Source organism: Nannospalax galili, unplaced genomic scaffold (genome assembly GCF_000622305.1).
Source record: "Nannospalax galili isolate Female #2095 unplaced genomic scaffold, S.galili_v1.0 scaffold210, whole genome shotgun sequence".
NCBI classification, from domain to species: domain Eukaryota; kingdom Metazoa; phylum Chordata; class Mammalia; order Rodentia; family Spalacidae; genus Nannospalax; species Nannospalax galili.
The window spans coordinates 2594103-2615256 of NW_008329365.1; the positions used below are offsets into that span (position 1 = coordinate 2594103).

The 21154-nt window shown below is 39.1% G+C and overlaps 1 protein-coding gene across 1 annotated transcript in view; it reads left to right on the top strand.

Annotated features, from left to right (window-relative positions):
- Lrp6 (LDL receptor related protein 6) overlaps window positions 1-21154 on the top strand; it is a 171573-nt gene that overhangs the window by 135533 nt on the left and 14886 nt on the right. Inside the window, exons 13-18 of the mRNA XM_008837612.2 lie at window positions 3212-3414; window positions 5515-5726; window positions 7360-7550; window positions 10150-10359; window positions 12515-12640; window positions 20507-20743. Of these exons, the coding sequence (XP_008835834.1) occupies window positions 3212-3414; window positions 5515-5726; window positions 7360-7550; window positions 10150-10359; window positions 12515-12640; window positions 20507-20743 (1179 nt within the window). The remainder of the gene's footprint in view (window positions 1-3211; window positions 3415-5514; window positions 5727-7359; window positions 7551-10149; window positions 10360-12514; window positions 12641-20506; window positions 20744-21154) is intronic.

The window sequence follows — 21154 nt, forward strand, 5'->3', positions numbered from 1 at the left end:
AAAATAATGAAATAAAAATAGTAAATAAAATAAAAAAGAGAATTCAAAGCTAGATTTAGGCTTTTTAAATGGCTATACTGTTTGACGTTAAGTGCTGACTGAAACTCAAAGCATCATGTCCTCATTGGAATATTGAGCCATTTATGATTGTTGTCTTTTTAAAATAATTTTTAAAGTAATTACATTTTAATTTGTGTGTGTCTGTGTGTGTGTGTGTGTGTGTGTGTGTGCGTGCGCACCTATTCACAATGTACATGTAGAGGTCAGAAGACAGCTCACAGGAGTTGGTTCTCTTCTACTGTTGTAGGTCCTACGGATGGAACTCAAGGCTTGGCAGCAAGTGCCTTTTACCCACTGAGCAATCTTGCCGGCTTTATATCTTTGAGTAGATTTTTTTAAACAAGCGTTTGTTTGTAGGCACATCTAGCTTTGTTTTATTTATTTTGAGGTGGAGGTCATACTGTGTTACATAGTCTGGGCTCAAGTTGCAGTTCTTTTCACATTCTTGAGTGTCTGTGATGGTAGATGCGGGCGTCTGTGACTGGCCTCTAGCTTGATCATAGTGCCCTTCTAGAATGAAAAGATCTATGCCTGAATATAGACGCTTTCTTGAAGGTTACCTCTTGATTTGGAAAAGAATACCCAGCAAAATTGACTAAGAGCCTGTCAAATATTTAATTGTTCCCCAGACAGGAAAAATTGAGAAGTAGAATGCTGGAGTTTTTCTTCTAAGTCTCATGAAGTCATGTGCATCAAGACTATGAGTCTTGCTACATGTGGTACTTAACTCTTGGAAATTTACAATTTACTCTTCTTCCTTTTTATAAGAATGTGGTACTGCTAAAAAATAATTCTTTAAAAAGAAACATGGAGACTTATCAGCTATTTCATGGGACATGTGTTCTTTAAAGTGTGAATTCTACTAAAATTGCTGAAAGTTGTGATATATATGATAGACTCCAAATAATGGAGATTTCGATTAGATCATTGGAAATTCTGAATCTTCTAAGCTGGCTGTTGTCTTTTAGCTAATGACCTTAAACAGAAATTCAGAATTGCAAATATCAGGTTTCTTTGTTCGTGCCAGTAAGTCCCTTTGGGATTTAAGCCAGTGTGCCTTTAAGTGTGAATGTAAAGTAAGCTTGGAACCACAGCAGTGGGGCTGGGAAGAATGGCAGTTAGTTCCACAAGAAGTCCTGGCTTGGCTATTGTGTTTATATCTTTGAGAAGGACACATTTCTACTGGATTTAGGTAGTGGCTGAGCACCAAGAGAAATAAAGTATCATTATGGAATTTATGTATATATAAAGTATAGTACCCCCCCTGTGGTATCACTTTCTGTGGTTTCCATTACCTGTAGCATACCCCCTATCTGGAAATAATACATGGAAAATTCCAGAAATAATCTATAATTTTTATATTACATGTAATTCTGAGCAGCACAATAAAATCTATGTGAGTCCTGCCTAGGATGCGAACCCATGCTGTGTGTGCTGCCTGCTGTTAGTCACATAGTGGCTGTCTCTGATACCAGCTCAGCTGTCATATAGTATCCTGGGTGCTTGTATTCAAGCAGTGCTAAGACTGTTTAACAACGGCCCAAAGCACAGGAGTAGTGATGGCAGCAGTTGATTATAATTTTCTTATTATTGTTAATCTTTTACTGGGCCAGTTTACAAACTAAATTTTACTATAGAGGTGTGAATACAGCAAATTCAGGATTTGGTGCTAATTGATTTTTTTTTTTTTTTTTTTTTGGTTTTTTTGAGACAGGGTCTTCCTGTAGCCCCAGCTGGCCTGGAACTCACTATGTAGATCAGTCTGGTCTTGAACTCACAGAGATCTGCCTGCCTCTGCCTCCCAAGTGCTGGGACTACAGGCGTGCACCACCACATCTGGCTGTGACTGTATTTTAATAACGATTTTTAAAATGCTCTTAGACTTTCCACAATCAGTAGTACTTTTGAATGCCTTTTGTGTATTTTGTTTTTAAGGTTCATTTTTATTTTTTAATTATGTGTATGTGTGTGTTGGGAGGGAGGGAAGCAGGTGCCCACAGAAGCCAGAGATAACTCAGGAGCTGCAGTTAAGGCAGTTAGGAGCTACCTGATGTGGTTGCTAGGAATTGAACTCTCGTCCTCTGCTCTTAACTATTAAGCCATCTCTCCAGCCCAGGTTTTTGTTTTCTAAAGTTAAGTTCTCATCATGTAATCCAAGGTGACCCTAAACTCATTATGTAGCCTTCTGCCTCTGTCTCTCAATTGTTTTCCTTCATTGAAGGTAACTAAACAATAACCAAATGCCTATTCCCCAGGAAAGGGAAATGTAGTCTTTGGCATACTTTCCTATTCCATGAATTTAGGGCGTCAGCTTACTATCAAAGCAGATTTTATTATTTTATTATTTTTTTATTTTTAGACAGGGTCTCACTATATAACCCAGAACTTGTTATGGCTAGCCTTGAACTAGCAGAGATCCGCCTGCCTCTGCCTCATGAGTGCTGGAATTAAAGGTGTGTACCACCACACCTGACCAAAGCAGAATATTTTTTAGTGAAAGTATAAATATCTTTTGTTTTGGGGTTTGGGTGGTGTTTTATTTTGAGACATCTTCTCATATTATAGCTCAGCCTCAAATTTGCAGTGCTCCTTCTGCCTCAAGTTTTAGAGTACTGGTATTAGAAGCATGAGCCATCACATCTGACTTAAATACTTGTTTTCAAGATTATAGAGAATAAGTGTTAAAATGTCTGTTGTTATTAACATTTTTATTGCAGTGTTGGGGAATAAACCCAGGGCCTTGTGTATGCTGGGCAAGTCCTTGATCATCACTGAGCTACATCCTAGCTAGGCATCTATTAGTAGCTTTTTTGAATAATTTTTTCTTTCGCCCTCTCCAATTATCACATATGCCCAGAGCAAAATGAAGTCTATAACTTTATCAAATGCTTCATTGAAATCTTCTCTGGTGTGTCTGCAAGACAGGAAATCGGGCAAGGTGATGATTTGTTGGGTAAATGCATAACTGGTTTGATAACTGGAGTGCTGATTAATGTCACTCTGAAGGAAGTTTCTGAGAGTATGCCGAAGGATTGTCTCCTCAGCCTTAATGTCTCTTTTGTTGGAGATACATACAACAGGCTTATCAAACCTTTGGGTAATACAGAACTTAGAGTAACTGTATTTCAGATTTGCTCTTCTCTTTTTAAAGCTCCGACCACTTTCCTGCTCTTCAGTCAAAAGAGTGCCATCAACCGCATGGTGATTGATGAACAGCAGAGTCCTGACATCATCCTTCCTATCCACAGCCTTCGGAATGTCCGGGCCATTGACTATGACCCTCTGGACAAGCAGCTCTATTGGATTGACTCACGACAAAACATGATCCGAAAAGCACAAGAAGATGGTAGCCAGGTAATTCAGGCTTAATTCAAAATCCATTTCTGGCTAGTAAGTGGACTAACCATCAATACTGCTAACATTGGACTCTACCTATATGTGAAACTGACCTCTAGGGCTAGTAGTTTTCTTTGACTTCTCAGAGCAGTTTATACTCTGAGTAAATGATTATTTGATGATGGTATTGAGTTGGAAATTGTGTTGGGAGAACTAGCTCATAAATAGAAAATGACTGTCACTGCTGGTCACATCCATTCACACTGTCTTTTTCATTATGGTTCTCATCATATGGAGCCTTACAAATTTTGAAATCAGTAGGCCTTAGTTCTGATCCCAGCTTTAGCACTCACTGTGATGCCTAGAACTTCCTTAGTTGAAAGGAATGCAAGACACAAAGCCCTTACCTGTTAAATGGTAGGAATTTTATAAATAATACTTATATTACTAGCTATTATTTAAAAGATCCATAGAGTGGGAAACATAAAATCTTAGTAAAGTTGAAAATATTGAGGATATGCTATTGATTTGGTATTTCTTGGTAAATAAACTTAATGATGTGGGGTGAAAATAAGGATGTTACCAGTCTTCTCTGCCTGCATACAGCCATGGACTCCATACTATTAGTCTTACTTACTTACTTACTTACTTACTTTCTGGGTTTAATCGGTGTAAGACTAGGATTGCAATAACTGGTTGTTTTTTGTCTTCCTTACAGCAAACTGTTAAATTGGATTTTGAATGCATTAAAATTTAAGGAGATTAGATCACTGAGTTTTGCTCTGTCTTACCATACAGGTATATTTAGGGTGGCTGAGGGGTCATTTAGCATGTGACCATACTTTGAACTCCAGCTGTGCCTTGTACTATGTGAGTTCAAGGCCAGCCTGGTCTACATAATGAGTTCAAGGGCAGCTGGGGCTAGAGAGAGACCCTGTCCCAAAAAGACCAAAAAAAAAAAAATTTATACAGCTAAAGACATGGCAGATGAATTAAGTAACTTCATTAAAGATACCGTTTAACAAAATTTATTTAAACAGAGCAGATAGACAAATTTACTCTTGTTTGGGCTTTGTAAGAAAAAAAAAAAAAAAAAAAAAAAAAAAAAAAAAAAAAAAAAAAAAAAAAAAAAAAAAAAAAAAAAAAAAAAAAAAAAAAAAAAAAACGAGTTAAATTTTTTTTTTTTAAATTAGACATCATAGTATAGGCCAGCATTCAGGAAGGAAGATTGCAAAGTGCAGGCCAATTTGGGATATATAATAGTAAGACCCTACGTCAAAGAAGTTTTTTGTGTGTGTGCATCTGTGTATTTTAGAATCAAAGAAGGAGATGATTGATCGATTGATTGACTGACTAACTGACTGACTGATTTGATTTGTAGCCCTAACTGGTTATTTTTTCTAGAGAAGGGTTTTACAAACTTGGCTCTGTTCACATTGAGGGCTGGATAGTCTTTGTTTTGTAGGCTGCACTGTACATTATAGGATGTTTAGCATTGCCCTTGGTCTCTACCCAATAGAGGCCAGTAATATTCTCACAGTCATGATAGTCAAAATGTCTGCAAACGTTGTCAAATGCCTGTGGTGTACATCACACTTAAGAACCACTGCCCAAGAGGTATTTTCTAGGGTGTGATTCTAGCCAAGATTGTTTACAGTTAATGGGAGAAAGCTCTCACCTTCTCAGTCCCTTCTCTATTCAAGGCATTGACAGGTTTGTGGAGGAACTAACTTGTCCTCAGTCCCCTCTTCTATCCCAGGTCATAGTAGCCCAAGGGGACAGTTGAAATATGTGTTAACAAGCAAGGACATTACTCATAAAAATTCTTATTTATAAAAATGTCCCTAGCTGGGCGTGGTGGCGCACACCTTTAATCCCAGCACTTGGGCAGCAGAGGCAGGCGGATCTCTGTGAGTTCAAGGCCAGCCTGGTCTACATAGCGAGTTCCAGGTCAGCTGGGGCGACAGGGAAGACCCCCTGTCTCAAAAAGACCAAAAAAAAAAAAGTCCCTGAAGACTTGGAATTCTTCTGAGGTATGTGATGACACAATTGTAAGAATTGTGATTATTGCATAGTTTGTTGGTATGGAGTCTAACTGTGTTTCTTTCCTTTCTTTAGGGTTTTACTGTAGTTGTAAGCTCAGTTCTGAATCAGAACCTAGAAATACAGCCATATGACCTCAGCATTGATATTTATAGCCGCTATATCTACTGGACTTGTGAAGTGACCAATGTCATCGATGTAACAAGATTAGATGGGAGATCAATTGGAGTGGTTCTAAAAGGCGAGCAAGACAGACCTCGAGCCATTGTGGTAAACCCAGAGAAAGGGTATGCTACTAAGCCACAGTTGGAGGCTTTGCATTTGATACCCTCTCTTCAGTCCATTTTCTTTCTTTCCTTTGTCCCTTCCAGTGTTCTGTGCCCCAGTGGACAACTCTGCTTAATGGTTTCTATCCACTTGGCACTGCATTTTCTTACAGCATTCTTGTGCTGTGTCTGATTTTACTGTCCAGAGTTTCTTTCATTGGTTTAGTTCTAAATTCCACCCATACCTCTAAGACCATCTTACTGCCACATCTTCTATGGCTTTCCTTGATCTCCTTTTCCAGCCAGGAGCGATTCTCCCCTCTTGGTACCCAGCTCTGTGCTTTCTCCTTTCCAGTTTGCCTTATACTGGTTTTCAGTTGTATATTTCTTAATAGTCCTTGGGCTCCATTGTGAAGAACAAATATGTTGTGTGTCATTTAATACAGAGCTCTGCATTTAATAAAAATTCAATACTTAGCTACATCTGAATGAATGATAAATTAGCAGGGAAAATGGCCTGCTTCAAGAATTATGGCCTCCTTCAAGAAAAGGGATGGAACCTATAAGTTAAATATAAAAAATAATTCATACGTCCCATTTTTAGTCATTAAAAAGATTAACTGATTAATAACTTTAAAATTTGTGCCTGGAGCTGGGCGTGGTGGCGCACACCTTTAATCCCAGCACTTGGGAGGCAGAGGCAGGTGGATCTCTGTGAGTTCAAGGCCAGTCTGGTCTACATAGTGAGTTCCAGGACAGCTGGGGCTGCAGGGAGACCCTGTCTCAAAAAGACCAAAAACCAAAAAAAAAAATTTGTGCCTGGATCTCTTGGGCTATTGATTTTAAAAGAATTCATAAAGTTTATTTTTATTGTTTATGAATTTTTGCCTGCATGTATATAATTGTGCCCAGGTCATACAGTGCCTGCAGAGGCCAGAAGATGCTGTCAGATCCCCTAGAACCGACATTACAGAGGATTGTCAGCTACCATGTGGGCACTGGGAACCAAACCCAAGTCTTCTGCAAGAGCAGCCAGTGCTCATAACCACTGAGCCATCTCTCCAGCCTTGGCCATTGATTTTTAATCTCTGGGCTTTAGCTCCCTGAGAATTGTGCCCTTTGTTATGATTATCAAAAGTAGCAAATATATCCCATGACCTTTTTAAAAAATACATTATTGTTTTTTGGTGGGGAGTGAGCCGATTGGTAGATGCTCTAGTTTCAGATAGGAGTGAGAAGTTTTGTGTGCTGGTGGATAGTAGGAGTCTGTAGATAGTGATTGCATAGAATATCCCTAAAAGCTAGAAGCAAGAACTTTGAACATGTTCACCGTAAATGCTAATTGGTTGAGGAGATAGATTATATTTAACCTAATTACACAATGTATATATATATTACATTAAACCAGCACATTACTCCATTGATACATATAATTTTTGTGTTTTGTGCATAAGCTTAAAAGGTTTTAAATAGATTTTTGCATATATCTTGTTTTATTTTTGTGTGTCTGTGTATGTGGACCCAGGGCTTTGGACATGCTAGGCAAGTGCTCTCTCATTGAGCTGTATCCCCAACCCTTTATCTTTATCTTAGCAAGAATATTTTTGTTTTATGTGGCTCTTCAGTAATTTTAAATTCTCTTCTGTATCTTCAGGTATATGTATTTTACCAATCTTCAGGAACGATCTCCCAAAATTGAGCGTGCTGCACTGGATGGAACAGAACGGGAGGTCCTCTTTTTCAGTGGCTTGAGTAAACCAATTGCTTTGGCTCTTGATAGTAAGCTGGGCAAGCTCTTCTGGGCTGATTCTGATCTCCGGCGAATTGAAAGCAGCGATCTTTCAGGTACCCAAGAAGTGTTTCTGTTCTTTGAGTTTTAAGATGATTCACAGTAGTATTTGTATCTTTCTTGTGTTGGATTATTGTCTGTGTATTTATAATTTTGTTCATTAAATGTAGTCAGCATCAAGTTGGTTGGGGAAACTGTTGACTCCCTTGGTTATCCAATTATTTGCCAGTTTTATTATCTGTAAATAATGCATCTTGTCTCCCTTTCTAATTCTCCTGTTCTAGTTTATGTTCTTGTTCTCTGAACTCCAGTCTATGATTGCTCTCTCTGCCCAGTTTTCCTCATGAAATTGGCATGCATAAACTTTAGCAAACTTAATTACACACACGCAAAGATTTTTCTGAAGTATGGCTCCTGATATTACTTCTTAAATCTTCAAAGTAGTCTCAACCTAAGAAAAAAGGCTAGTTGTACATGTCACTTGGTTTAACTTGGTGTTCACTGTTCACAAACACATCACCTTCACATTCTTTGTATTTTAATCAAATAAAATTGTTTTTTGAACTGGGCGTGGTGGCGCACGCCTTTAATCCCAGCACTTGGGAGGCAGAGGCAGGCAGATCTTTGTGAGTTCAAGGCCAGCCTGGTCTACATAGTGAGTTCAGGTCAGCTGGGACTACAGGGAGACCCTGTCTCAAAAAGACAAAAAAAATTGTTTTTTGATCTTAAGTTACACTTTGTTCTTCTGTAGTCACTCTGTCTGTGGTCATATCACCACCTCTACCCTAATTCATGGTGTCTTGATTCTCTGGGGCCTCCCTCGTGATCAGGAAAAATGAAACTGATGTAATACACTGTTTATATTTGTTAGAGTGACAAAAATACATTAAAGTTTATCATACCTAGCACTTGCTAGAATGATTAAAAAATAACAATCTCCTAAGGGTGAGTATGCAGCTCAGTGGTAGAACACTTGCTGAGCTTGTACTGTGTGTTTTCTCTCCAGCACCACAAAACTCAAAAAGCTCTCACGTGCTTTGGTGAAAATAGAATTGATAGAACTTTTAATAGAGGATAGTTTGCCAATAATTAAAGGAGACATAGCCTTTGATTTGTCAATGTCCCTTTTAGATGATTGTCTTACAAAAACACAGGGTATTCACTAAACGTTATTTATGATAGTCTTTCCTATGTGTCACTATGGGGAATGTCCATACACAGGTGCCAAGAATCAGAATGCAACCGATTATGACTAGTAATAATCAGATACATACAGATTAGAGACACATGTGCCAAAATCTCAGTGTTACTAGCAAAAACAATGAGTCTTTCTGTAAGAAACAGTATATTTTAAAATGAAATAGAGATCTTTTTTAAAGGTTAAAACCTCATTCAATTTTATGTCTTATATGCTTTTTACTGAGTTCAATATTGTATAACTGCATTAATTCAAATGTGAACCTAAAATTTTACAGCCAATATTGAAAGAGATGAATCTTTGCTCTGAAAATAGTTATTTATTTGCTGTAATGAAATGTTTCTTCTAATCATGTGGTTATTAAATAAATAATTTTTTAAAATATGTATAAAATCTCTTCTGTATTGGCTGGGAATTTGCATTTCTTTTGTGATTTGTTGTTCATAGCCTTTCTTTTTTTGTTAAGTCTTGTTCTGTTGTTCAGGCTAGCCTCAAACTTGTAGTCCTCTTGCCTGCCTTTGCCTCCTGAGCAATTGGGTTTGCAGATGTACACCACTGTACAGCTGCCATTTTTCTTTTAGTTTCTAGAAATTTTTATGCATTCAGAATATTAATTCATTGTTATAGTATATATGTTAGAGGATTTTTCCATTGCTTTGAGGTATAACTTTTATTATATATGAGACTTTTGGCTGAAGATGTAGCTCAGTGGTAGAACTCTTGCCTAGTGCGAATGAGGCCCTGGGTTCAATCTCAAGTACCACATGCATCATAGGAAATTCTTACACACACAAGGCTGTCTCTTTCCTGTATGTGCTGCAGCACTCCTGCCTCTGCTCTGAGTAGTTCTGTCCTCCTGTGCGTGTCCCAGTGCTTCCTTTGCATCACTGTTCTTGCGCTTTGAGGCCATGGGTTGTTGACAGGTTAATCCTTACCTTGGGGTGATGCTTGACTCAGGTGACCTATGAGTTGGTTATTTCTGTGTGTGCGGTTTTTTGGGGGAGGTGGGTAGGGCTTAGCAAGAGTGAAATTGTTCTTGATAGATGCCTCTAGTGTTTTTAGCAGGTGTGGGGGCCAAGCACAGAGGTCTGGGCTCACTACCACTGCTTCATCAAGAAAAAGCACCATTTTGATCTGCTTTGTTGTGTCCATTTTTTACAAAATGTAATTTGAAAAATGGATTCTGCTAAAAACAATTTCAACCTGCTGGTCAGCATTCTTTGTTACATTTCTGTGAACTAGAAAATTCATCGTATATTAAATTTACGCTTAGTTGTGCAGATATGTCTGGTTTATTATTTATTTTCTGGTGTAAATTTTTCCTCAGCCCAATGTTACGTTTTGTGGTATAGTTTTCATTTCCCATACTTTTAGAATCTGTTACTTTCACTGAATAGCTGTTGAAGGTCTGATTTGACCACATGAATCATTGCTGTTGAATGTTCTCCTTTTTCAAGGTGCCAATAGGATAGTGTTAGAAGACTCTAATATCTTGCAGCCTGTGGGTCTGACCGTCTTTGAAAACTGGCTGTATTGGATTGATAAACAGCAGCAAATGATTGAAAAAATTGATATGACTGGTCGAGAGGGCAGAACCAAGGTCCAGGCACGAATTGCCCAACTAAGCGACATTCATGCAGTAAAGGAACTGAACCTTCAGGAATACAGTAAGTGCAGGTGGACTAGTGCTAATTGGAGCACTTGTGTTTCTTGTAAGAAAAAAGATGTACTTTTATGTCTTTTTTTTTTTTTTTTTTTTAAACCTCTTCTCTATTGTGGGTTTTTTTTTTTGTCTTTGAGACAGGGTCTCCCTGTAGCCCCAGCTGTCCTGGAACTCACTATGTAGACCAGGTTGGCCTTGAACTCACAGAGATCCACCTGCCTCTGCCTCCCAAGTGCTGGGATTAAATGTGTCACCACGCCTGACTTCTGTTGTGGTTTTATATTTAGAAAAATACCTTCTTGTGATTTCTAGTAACATAAACAGAATTAGATATTTGTTTATCAGAATTATCATGAAGTCAGGTGAGATAGTACATGTACATGTATGTCTATAATCCAAGCATCCAGGAGTGGAGGCAGGAGGATTTCAAGTTTGAAACCAGATTGGGCTATATAATTAAACCTTATCCCCAAAACAAAACAAGGCCTGGGGACATCACTCAGTAGTAGAACACTTGCTTAACATCCACAGGGCCCTGCATTTGGGCCTCAGACTGCATGTTTGCATGAATGAATGAACAAATGATCGTGGACTTGAAAAACACCTCTTTGGTGTGTGCTCTGCTACAATAAGTTATGTCTCTTTGGGGCAGTCTGTTCCTTTATAGGTAGATGACAGCCTTGGTCTGTTGTACAAATTAATGCAGGATCCATGCTATTGTAGAAGAGAGTCAGATCATGGATGATGACAATAGATAATGATAGTTACATGTAACAACAAAGGTCAAGTTGCTCCTAACACAGGCTAAACCAAAAATTCAGAGCAGTAACTTTCAAAAGTACAACGTGTGAAACAGACTTTGAAAAGTTGCTTAATGTTTATCTTTTTAACTTCACCCAAGTTAACAGGAAATTAGACCTTTGTAATACTGCATGTTATCTTTGGCAGTTGAACAAACAATTTTGTCTGTCTCTGGTGTGGTTCATTCAGGTCCATGTAACTTTAACATTATTTTTATTCTATAACTTTAATTTTCCATAGTGTCTTCATTTAAGTATACTGTTTAAAAATGAAATAATTTTATTTTTTAGAAAGGTAGAATTTCTGGGCTAGAGGGATAGTGCAGCCTTTGTTAATGGCTAAGGCTAACAACCAAAAAATGAAAAGGTAGAATTTCTGAGTTTAAATCTTTAGAAAAGAATTCTCTTGTGGGGGAGTCATTTTTGAGACAGGGTCTCCCTGTAGCCCCACCTGGCCTGGAATAAAGGCGTGTGTCACCATATTCCACAAGAATTCTCAATTTTGTAAAAAAGAAACGTTTATTACTTTTATTTTATGAGTGTATTGCCTGCATGTATGTAAGTGAACCACGTGTGTGCAGTGCCCTGCAGAAGCCAGAAGAGGGAGTTGAATTCCCTGCAACTAGAGTTATGGATGGTTTGTTAGTTGCCATGTGGGTACTGGAAGTTGAACCTGGGTCCTCTGGAAGAATAGCAAGTGCTCCTAACTGCTGAGCTCTCTCTCCAGCCTCAAATTCTCAATTTTTATAATAGAATTAACTTATTAGCTATCAATGATTTCCCTAGCAGTTTTTCTAGCTCCTGTAATCATTTAGTTTTATTATTTATTTTTTCGAAACCAGGTTTTCTGTGTTGTTCTGGCTAGCCTGAAACTTGCTATGGTGATCCTTCTACCTCTGCTTCCTGAGTACTGGGATTATAGGTGTGTGCTACCACAACCCGCTAATAATTTCTTAATTGTTAAATTAGCATAAGCCTATTGTAATTAAAATATTTTATGCATTATCATGTTAGTGTTTTTTGTTGTTGGGATTTTTGTTTCTTTGTTTCTGTTTAGTTTAGTCCTGGGGATTAAACCTAGGGCCTCACTCATGTTAGGCAAGTACTCTTTAAGCTATATACCCCAGCCCTTGCTTAGAATATTTTTAAGTGGTATGAGAGAGAGAACATGCAAGATGTGATGGTACTGCTTTGTAGTCTCAAAAGTTGGAAAGCACACTGCAGAGTGAAGACTCCCGTCTCACCACCCCTGCCACACAGTGGTTGGTATAAATATTTTCTTAGGTTGTTTTGGGACAGAGTGAGGAATTATACTGTATGGAAATAAAGTCCAAATTCATTTTATATTTGATTTTCTAGGACAACACCCTTGTGCTCAGGATAATGGTGGCTGCTCACATATTTGCCTTGTAAAAGGAGATGGTACTACAAGGTGCTCCTGTCCCATGCACTTAGTTCTCCTTCAAGATGAGCTGTCCTGTGGAGGTAAAGACATTAAAATTTTTCTTGTGGGAACCTAAATGCCAACATATTCCTTACCATTCTCCAGCCTTCTATGACTAGGTGCTGAAGTGGCTCACTTGTGTCTGTTTTTTTGCATGTCTAGTACTAAGCTTGTGGATTTTGTTTATTTTCCTGTTCCCAAACATGTCCCTACTACCTCCTCCTCCAGTAACCACCACTTGAACAAACTGTTTCTGTGGGTTTGGCTTTTCTGCATTCCACATAAGTGAAATTATATCTTGTTTGCCATTTTGTGCCTTGCTTAGTTCACTTGACACATATTCTCTAGCCTCATTTGTGTCGTAGCAAATAATAGTGTTTCCTTTTTAAGCCAGGCAATATTTCATTATATGTGTATTGTGATATTTTCAGCCTGTGAGTTATATTTCCTAATAATACAGTAGTTTGCTTCCCTCCATGTAGGGTATTATGATGAATTCACTCTTCTCTTCCAAACTCCATGCATTGAATTCTGGATTCTCTCAGTGTAGGTGTCATTCTTGGGAGTATGTCCAGTGAAAAGAGTATTCTTATGCACAAATCCATCAGCATTTTCCTGGTGTTTTACTCATTTATCTAGCAAGAGAATACAAGGCAAAACAAACCAGAACAATGACAAAAACCCAGAAAACGATCTTTTTGTGTGCATTGTGTGTATGAGCTCATGCTCACATATATGTATTTGAGTGCAGGTACACGTGGGGAGGTCAGAAAACAACTTCAGGTGTTTGTTTTTGTCTTCTACCCCTGAGGCAGTGTCTCTCCTGTTCATCACTGTGTATGCACCAGGCTAGCTGCCCTGAAAACTTCTGGGAATTCTCCCATCTTGCCCTAGGAGTGCTTGGATTGCAGATGTATACTGCTATGTCTGGCTTTTTGTGGGTTCTGGGGATCTGATCTCAAATCCTCACGCTTGCATAACAAGAACTTTGCCCACTGAGCCATCTTCCCGGCATATAGTAACATTGTAGTGAAATTTGTTTAATCACTACTGAGACATAACAAATTGATATACTTCTTTGTTAAATCATAATATGGCAATATCAAGCATGATCATAAGGTTCATACTTTTAATTCAGAAGTTCTCTTCTTGCAGATAATTTGCAGTTAATTTGGTATTAAATTTAGGGTCTTACTGCATTTTAGGCACACACTCTCTCATGACTTATCACCAGCCTGAGTTTATACACTTACTAAATACTGTGATCCTGAGACTGATATTTTTAAAAAGTAGAAAAAAATATTTGATTTGTTTGTTTGCTTGTTTCTTTTGCAGTGCTGGGAATCACCCCCAGCCCTTGGTTTGACTCTTTAAAAAAATATATATATATTATATTTTACATGTATGAGTGTTTTGCCTATATGTACATAAATATGCTCATGCATGCAGTACCCTTGGAGGCCAGAAGAGGGTGTCGAATCTCCTGGAACTGGAGTTATAGGTGGTTGTTAACCACCGTGTGGATGCTGGGAACCCGAACCTAAATCCTCTGCAAGAGGAGTCAGTGCTCTTAACCACTGAACCATCTCTCTAGCTCCTGGTTTGAATTGTAAATGCTCCCCATTGGGGCCATGTGTCACCAGACTGGAATTGTTGGAATCTTTGGGGCTTTTTGACATGGAGTCTTGCTGTGTTGCCCAGGCTGGTCTCACACATATGAGCTTGAGTGACTCCTGTCACCCTCCCTAGGGGTGGGTACCACAGTGTGTGCCACTTTACCTGGCACAAAAACTATTACAGCGATATTTTCTTAATATTGTATTTTTTATTTTATGTATAAATGTAATGCCTGCATGTAGGTGGGTATACCCATGTTGTGCAATGCCTGTGGAGGTCAGAAGAGAGTGTCAGATCCCTTGGAACTGGAGTTACAGTTGTTAGCCACCATGTGGGGGATGGGAATCAAACCTGAGTCCTCTGCAAGAGCAGCCAGTGTTCTTAACCGCTGAACCATCTCTCCAGCCCCAATTATTTGTTGCCAGGAGTGTAGCTGAGTGGTGCAGCACTTTCCTAGCATATGTAAGGCCTTGGATTCTATCCTGAACACTGCAATTTCTTCAAGGATGACAGTTATAAAAAGTGACGTATTTCTGTAAACCAAGACTTAAAAGACAAGTATACTTTCACAGTATAAAAATTAGTAATAAAATGGAATTAGAGGTAAAATTTTGTCTTTCCGACTTTTAAGTTTTTAAAATAGGGACTGGAGAGATGGCTCAGTGGTTAAGAGCACTGGCTGCTCTTGCAGAAGACCCAGGTTCAATTCCCAGCACCTACATGGTGGCTAACATCTGTCCGTAATTCCAACTCCAGGGGCAGAGGATCCAACACCCTCTTCTGTCCTTTGTGGGCATTGCATGACATGGGTGCACTTATATACATACAAGCAGAACACTCATATACATAAAATAAAAATAATAAGCCAAAGAAAAAATTGTAATTAAATAATACATATATTGAATATCAGGAACTTGAAGTTTAAGGTAGTGCTTACAATGTTAGACTACAGAAGAGCTCCTGGTACATCAGATTGTAATACTGAGTCTCAAGAATTCTGTCATGACTGGGTGTGGTGGTGCACATCCTTCATTGGGAGGCAGAGGCAGAAGGATCTCTGTGAGGCAGCTAACAGCTGTCTGTAACTCCAGTTTCAGGGGAATCCAATGCCCTCTTCTGACCTCTGTGAGCATTGCATGACATCGTTGCACTTACATACAAGCAGGCAATACATTCATACATAGAAAAATAAAAATAATAAAATATTTTTTAAAAAGGAAGACGATAAGGAAATCATTGCTTGGCAGGAAGTACACACTTAAAATCCCCTCACTTAGATACACTGAAGCAAGAGGAGTGCAAGTTTGAGGCTAGCCTGGGCAATTCAGGAAGACTTTAATCTCAAAAAATAATTAGAAGTGGGCATGGTGGTGTACACCTGTAGTCCCAGCACTTGGGAGGCAGGGGCAGGCAGATCTCTGTGAGTTCAATGCCAGCCTAGTCTACATAGTGAATTCCAGGACAATTGTGGCTACAGGGAGACCCTGCTTCAAAAAGACAATAAGGGGCCAGGGGAGATGGATAATAAATAAAATAAATAAAAGATAAATAAAATTTTAAAGTCAAATCTTATACAGTATGGATGTATTTAATACTGCTGAACTGTATACTTTAAAACAGTCACTCTTAAAGTTTTTTATTACATACATTTTACAATTTTTTTAAAAAAAGTATTTCCATATAGAGTGTTAGACTGTTACTTTAAAAGACAAATCCTTGAGAAATTTCTCTTTATGTTAATCATATAGGTAAAACTCAATCAAGATCCCATCTTCCAATCAGATGTCTTTTAAAGGGCTTCTGTTCATATGTAGTGATTATTTTTATACGTATATTAAATAGATAGCAAAGTTTGGAAACTGTATATAACTGTTAACCATTATCCAAAACAAGGCTTGGTGTGGTACTGCACTTGGGAGATGGAGGCAGGAATTTATGAGCAGCCTTGGCTGCATAGTGATTTTAAGACCAGCCTGGTCTCCATGACACCTGCCTCAAAAACAACAACAAAATCCAAATGAATGAACAAACGGAAAGGAAGAGAAAGAAGAAAAATAAACCTTTTTAAACATACATGTGTATAATCCCAACACTGAGCTATATAATGTCCAGCCTGAGCTGTTTAGTGGGACACGTTCTCAAGCTTCCACTGGCAAGAACAAGAGAGAAGTGGAAAGAGGAAGGAAGTGGAAAGAAGGAAGCATTGCGTCCGTATCAGTTACTGCTTTAATAGAAGTAGATATTCTTCAGATTTTCCTCCCCACAGAGTTAGTATCTTGAATTTTACATCAATGAAATGATAACATATAATCATCTTCTTCCTCTTCCTCCTCCCCTTTTTTTGGGGGGGTGTATTTTTGAGATGGTTCCCTGTAGCCCCAGCTGGCCTGGAACTTGTTGTGTAGACAAGGCTAGCCTGGAACTCACAGAGACCTGCCTGCCTCCTGAGTCCTGGGATTAAAGGTGTGCACCACCACACCCAGTGACATGTAATTTTCTTGGTTCTCTTGCATAATGTTATTTTGGGCAGGGGGTCTTTTTGAGACAGGGTCTCCCTGTAGCCCCAGCTGTCCTGGAACTCACTATGTAGACCAGGCTGGCCTTGAACTCACAGAGATCTGCCTGCCTCTGCTTCTCAAGTGCTGGGATTAAAGGCGTGCACCACCACTCCCGGCTGCATAATATGTTTTTAGAGCCAGTGTCAGCACTGTTCTATTGCTGAGTCATATTTTACTATGTAACACTCTTATTTAGTTACTCTCCTGTGAGGAACAGTTGGTTTTTAATTTTTGATAAAACTTCAGTACACATCATATGGAGACTTTGCATTTAGCATTGATTCCACAATGGAGATAAATGAAGTCTAAAATCTAAACCTCTTTATCTGGCTTTTAAAACATGATTTCTTTTGAACCTGTCTTACCTATCCATCTTATTGATGCCCACTATGGCATATTCTGTTTTGTTTTGCTGTGTCTTGTGCTATTACAAAATGTCTTGGATACTATCCTAACCTCACTCCTTTTTTCTCAAGGTGCTTGTAGGGTCCTTGTGCTCTGAGAGACCTTGACAAGCTCCTTTGCCTTCCCATCCTTTGATTGCAGCATTTGGTACCAGTTAGCATGTCACACAGTTTAGAGTTTGTGGTCAGTTGTTTTGCACTTACTGCCTGTCCCTATCTTAACCAATGTGATCTATGTTTTCAAGAACATAGATCATATTTTATGCTTTTATATTCTTCACACAATCCAGTATAGTTGTTGAATTGATGAGCTCCAGGTCTAGTGAGAGATCCTGTCTCACAGAATAAGACAGAAAGTAATAGAGGAAGATGCCTGCCATTGACTGCTGCTCTGCACACAACATATTCCCACATAAACATGTACATCTTGAATTGTATACTAAACAGTGACAAGTACCGGTTTCTTACAGGTTTGGTTGTAACATCGAATTTAAAAAACATTTATTTATTATACTAAAATATACTTAAGTGTATTAAGCTTGTCTAGCACGTGCAGACTCCTGAGTTCAATTACCAGAAGCACATTGCATAGAGACTGATGTAGCTATGTATGATATCATGTACCTGGAGTACCAGTTTAAGCTACTTGAAAGGCTGTGAATTACATGAGCCCAGGAGTTCAGGGCAGCAGAGAAGCATGACACCCTAACTCAGCAAAGCAGGGGTGGGGGAAGTGTGTGTGCTGAGGAGACAGCACATAGGTAAGAGCACTTGCTGCTGCATGAGGACCTGAGTTAAAATCCCAAGTACCCATGTAAAAAATAGATAAATGAGAGCTGAGCATGTGTGCCAGATACTTTAATACCATGTGTAAAGAGATACATGCCCTTGAAAATATATCTTAACCTTAGTGCTGTGGTGGAGGAAGGGGAGCAGGAGGGTCACTGGGGTTTCTGACTGCCAGTCTAGCTCCAGGTTCAGTGGGAGACCTTATCTCAAGTGGGCTGTCCAGCACCCTCCTCTGACCTATACTTATAATATACACATGCGTGTATCACACACACATGCATGCGCACGCACATACACCCCCTGAGAAAGAAAGAAGAGAAAGCTGTGTGTGGTAGCTGATGCCTGTAAACCCTGTACTTGGGAGAATGAGGCAGAAGATTACTATGAATTTGAGGCTGTCTTGGGCTATAGAGTGAGACCTTGCCTCAGCCTCCCCCCACATACACTCAGGTGTTGATTTTTGGTGTTAAGACATGTCTCCATGTACCATCTGATCTAAACTTGAGATCCTTTTCTCTCTATTCCCCTAGCTACCAGAATTGTACATGTTCACCTCCATGCCCAGCAGTGCTATTTTATTCTCAGTAAATCGTTTATATGGCATAATTTTATAGTCTTATAAATTATTCTTTTGGAAGCATGAGAATTTTCTAGGTCTTCTGATTTTGACCTATTTCATTATATATACAATATCAAAACATCATATTTTTAAATGGTTTTGGGGGGGATTGGGGTTGAGACAGGCTCTCCCTGTAACCCCAGCTGGCCTTGAACTTTGTATATCTCACAGAGATCCATCTGCTTCCCAAGTGCTGGGATTAAAAGCGTGCACCACCACACCTGGCTACATTCTTTAATGTTAATACCCCTCATCAGAAAAATTTTCGGTTGCTTGTAATCTGTGAAGTTGCAGTGTTGGATAAATTTCGTTGAAAGTTCCAGTTTTATAATTAGCAACAAAAGTCAACCTTTTAAAAAAAAATTTCCCAATTCCTGCCAATACTTGAGTATAAATAGCTATTATTTATCTTTGGTCATTTTTCCAGGTAAAAATAATATTCTAATTTGATTTATGTTTACAACAAACAGATACATACCTGTTATAGTTTGTTTCTTCATTGCTGTGACAAAATACTCTGACCAGTACCAACTTGGGGAGGAAAGGGTTTATTTGGCTTTCATTTGAGTCACAGTTCATCAGGGAGCCCAAGGAAGGAACTCAGGGCAGGAACTTGGAGGCAGGAGCTGGAGCACAGGCCATGGAGGAACACTGCTTACTGGCTTTCTCGCTGGCCTGTGCTCAACTTGTTTTCTTATACAATACAGAACCACTTGCCCACTTCTTATGCAATATTTGTACCACTCACAGTGGGCTAGGCCCTCCTACATCACTCAGAAATCAAGAAGATGCCCCACAGACTTGGCCACAGGCCAGTCCAATAGAGACAGTTCTCCAATTGAGGCTCCTTCAATACAGGTATGTCAAGTTGACACTAAAGCTATCCAGCATAATACCCTTTAAAAACTGTCATGGTTAGGTGTGCAATGTGAGCTTTATACATACCTCCCCATTTCAACAATGTCGAAGAGATAAATACTCAGGAGTTGATTTTATTATAATTAGCATTTTTAAAATTAATTCTTCATGAACTCTTTGTGTGTGTGTTTTTAGAGACAGGTTTTTCCTGTAGCCCCAGCTGACCTGAAACTCATTATGTAGCCCAGGCTGGCCTTGCCCTCAGAGAGATCTGCCTGCTTCTGCCTCCCAAGACCTGGGATTAAAGACGTGTGAACATTTTTCTTTCTATAATTTGAGACAAGATCTCAGGTAGCCTAGGTTGGCCTTCAAACTCACTGTGTGGCCAAGGATGACCTTTTAATTCCTATCCTTCTTCTACCTCCAAAGTGATGGGATTACAGGCCTGTACTACCAGACCTAACTTCCATCATCAAACATTCTTAAGTGAACTGACCTTTTTGTTTCTTAAAGCTGTGAGTTTGTGGCTGTGTAGGTTCAGTGATTCCTTTCTTGTACTGTTCGGTACAGTTGCCTTGAGTTTAAGGTGCCAACAGTTTTACCACTGTTCATTCCTTTTATAGCATTAGTGAAACAAAGCAAATGTCATCTTAGAATTACTATGAAACAGTTCTCACCTGGTGGGTCTCCTAAAAAGAAGTAGCAAGGATCCTTAGGGCTTATAAGCCAGCTTTTGAGAACCTTGGAGCTATAAAGCATAATGTTCTACTCTAACTTTAAAATTGTTGGACGTTGGTGACCACAGTGCTGTTCCTAAGTTGTGTATGAGATCAGAATGGTCATGGGTATTCTAGTCCTGCACAGATTAGTCATGAGAAAACTTCACCATGCCTTTATAGGTCAGTGAATCTGGAGGACTATGATTAGATGAGGTAGTTTACAAATCAGACTTAGTAAAAAATGTTGTGTATTTTTAATGAGCAGCATCACTGGCTGTAAATGTTTGTACCACTGTGTGACCACTGTTCTTTTTGTCACTTCCCTCTCTTTGTTCATTTGAAGAACCCCCAACGTGTTCTCCTCAGCAGTTCACTTGTTTCACTGGGGAAATTGACTGCATCCCGGTGGCTTGGAGGTGTGATGGATTCACTGAATGTGAAGACCATAGTGATGAACTCAATTGTCCTGTATGCTCAGAGTCTCAGTTCCAGTGCACCAGTGGACAGTGCATTGATGCTGCCCTTCGATGCAATGGTGATGCAAACTGCCAGGATAAATCAGATGAGAAGAACTGTGAAGGTATCCAGAATTCTCAGTGCTTGCTTGGATAGCCTTTTTTTTCTTTTTTAATATTTTAATTTTTTATGTGCAGGAGTGTCTTGCCTGCATGTATGTGAGTGCACCCGTGTCATGCAATACTGCAGAGGTCAAAAGAGGGCTTCAGATTCCCCTGGAACTGCAGTTTAAGGATGGTTCATAGCCACCATGTGGGTGCTGGGCATGGAACCCGGGTCCTCTGCAAGAGCAGTCAGTGCTCTTAACTGCTGAGCCATCTCTGCAGCCGGGATAGCCTTTTTTTCAAGTTGTGTAACAACTTCAGTATATTACTTGGGCTCAAGAGGAGACTGGGATTTTATATTAGACTACATCATAAACGTTATACCACATTGTTAATTACTTAAATCATTTCATATGTATAATTTCTGTGCA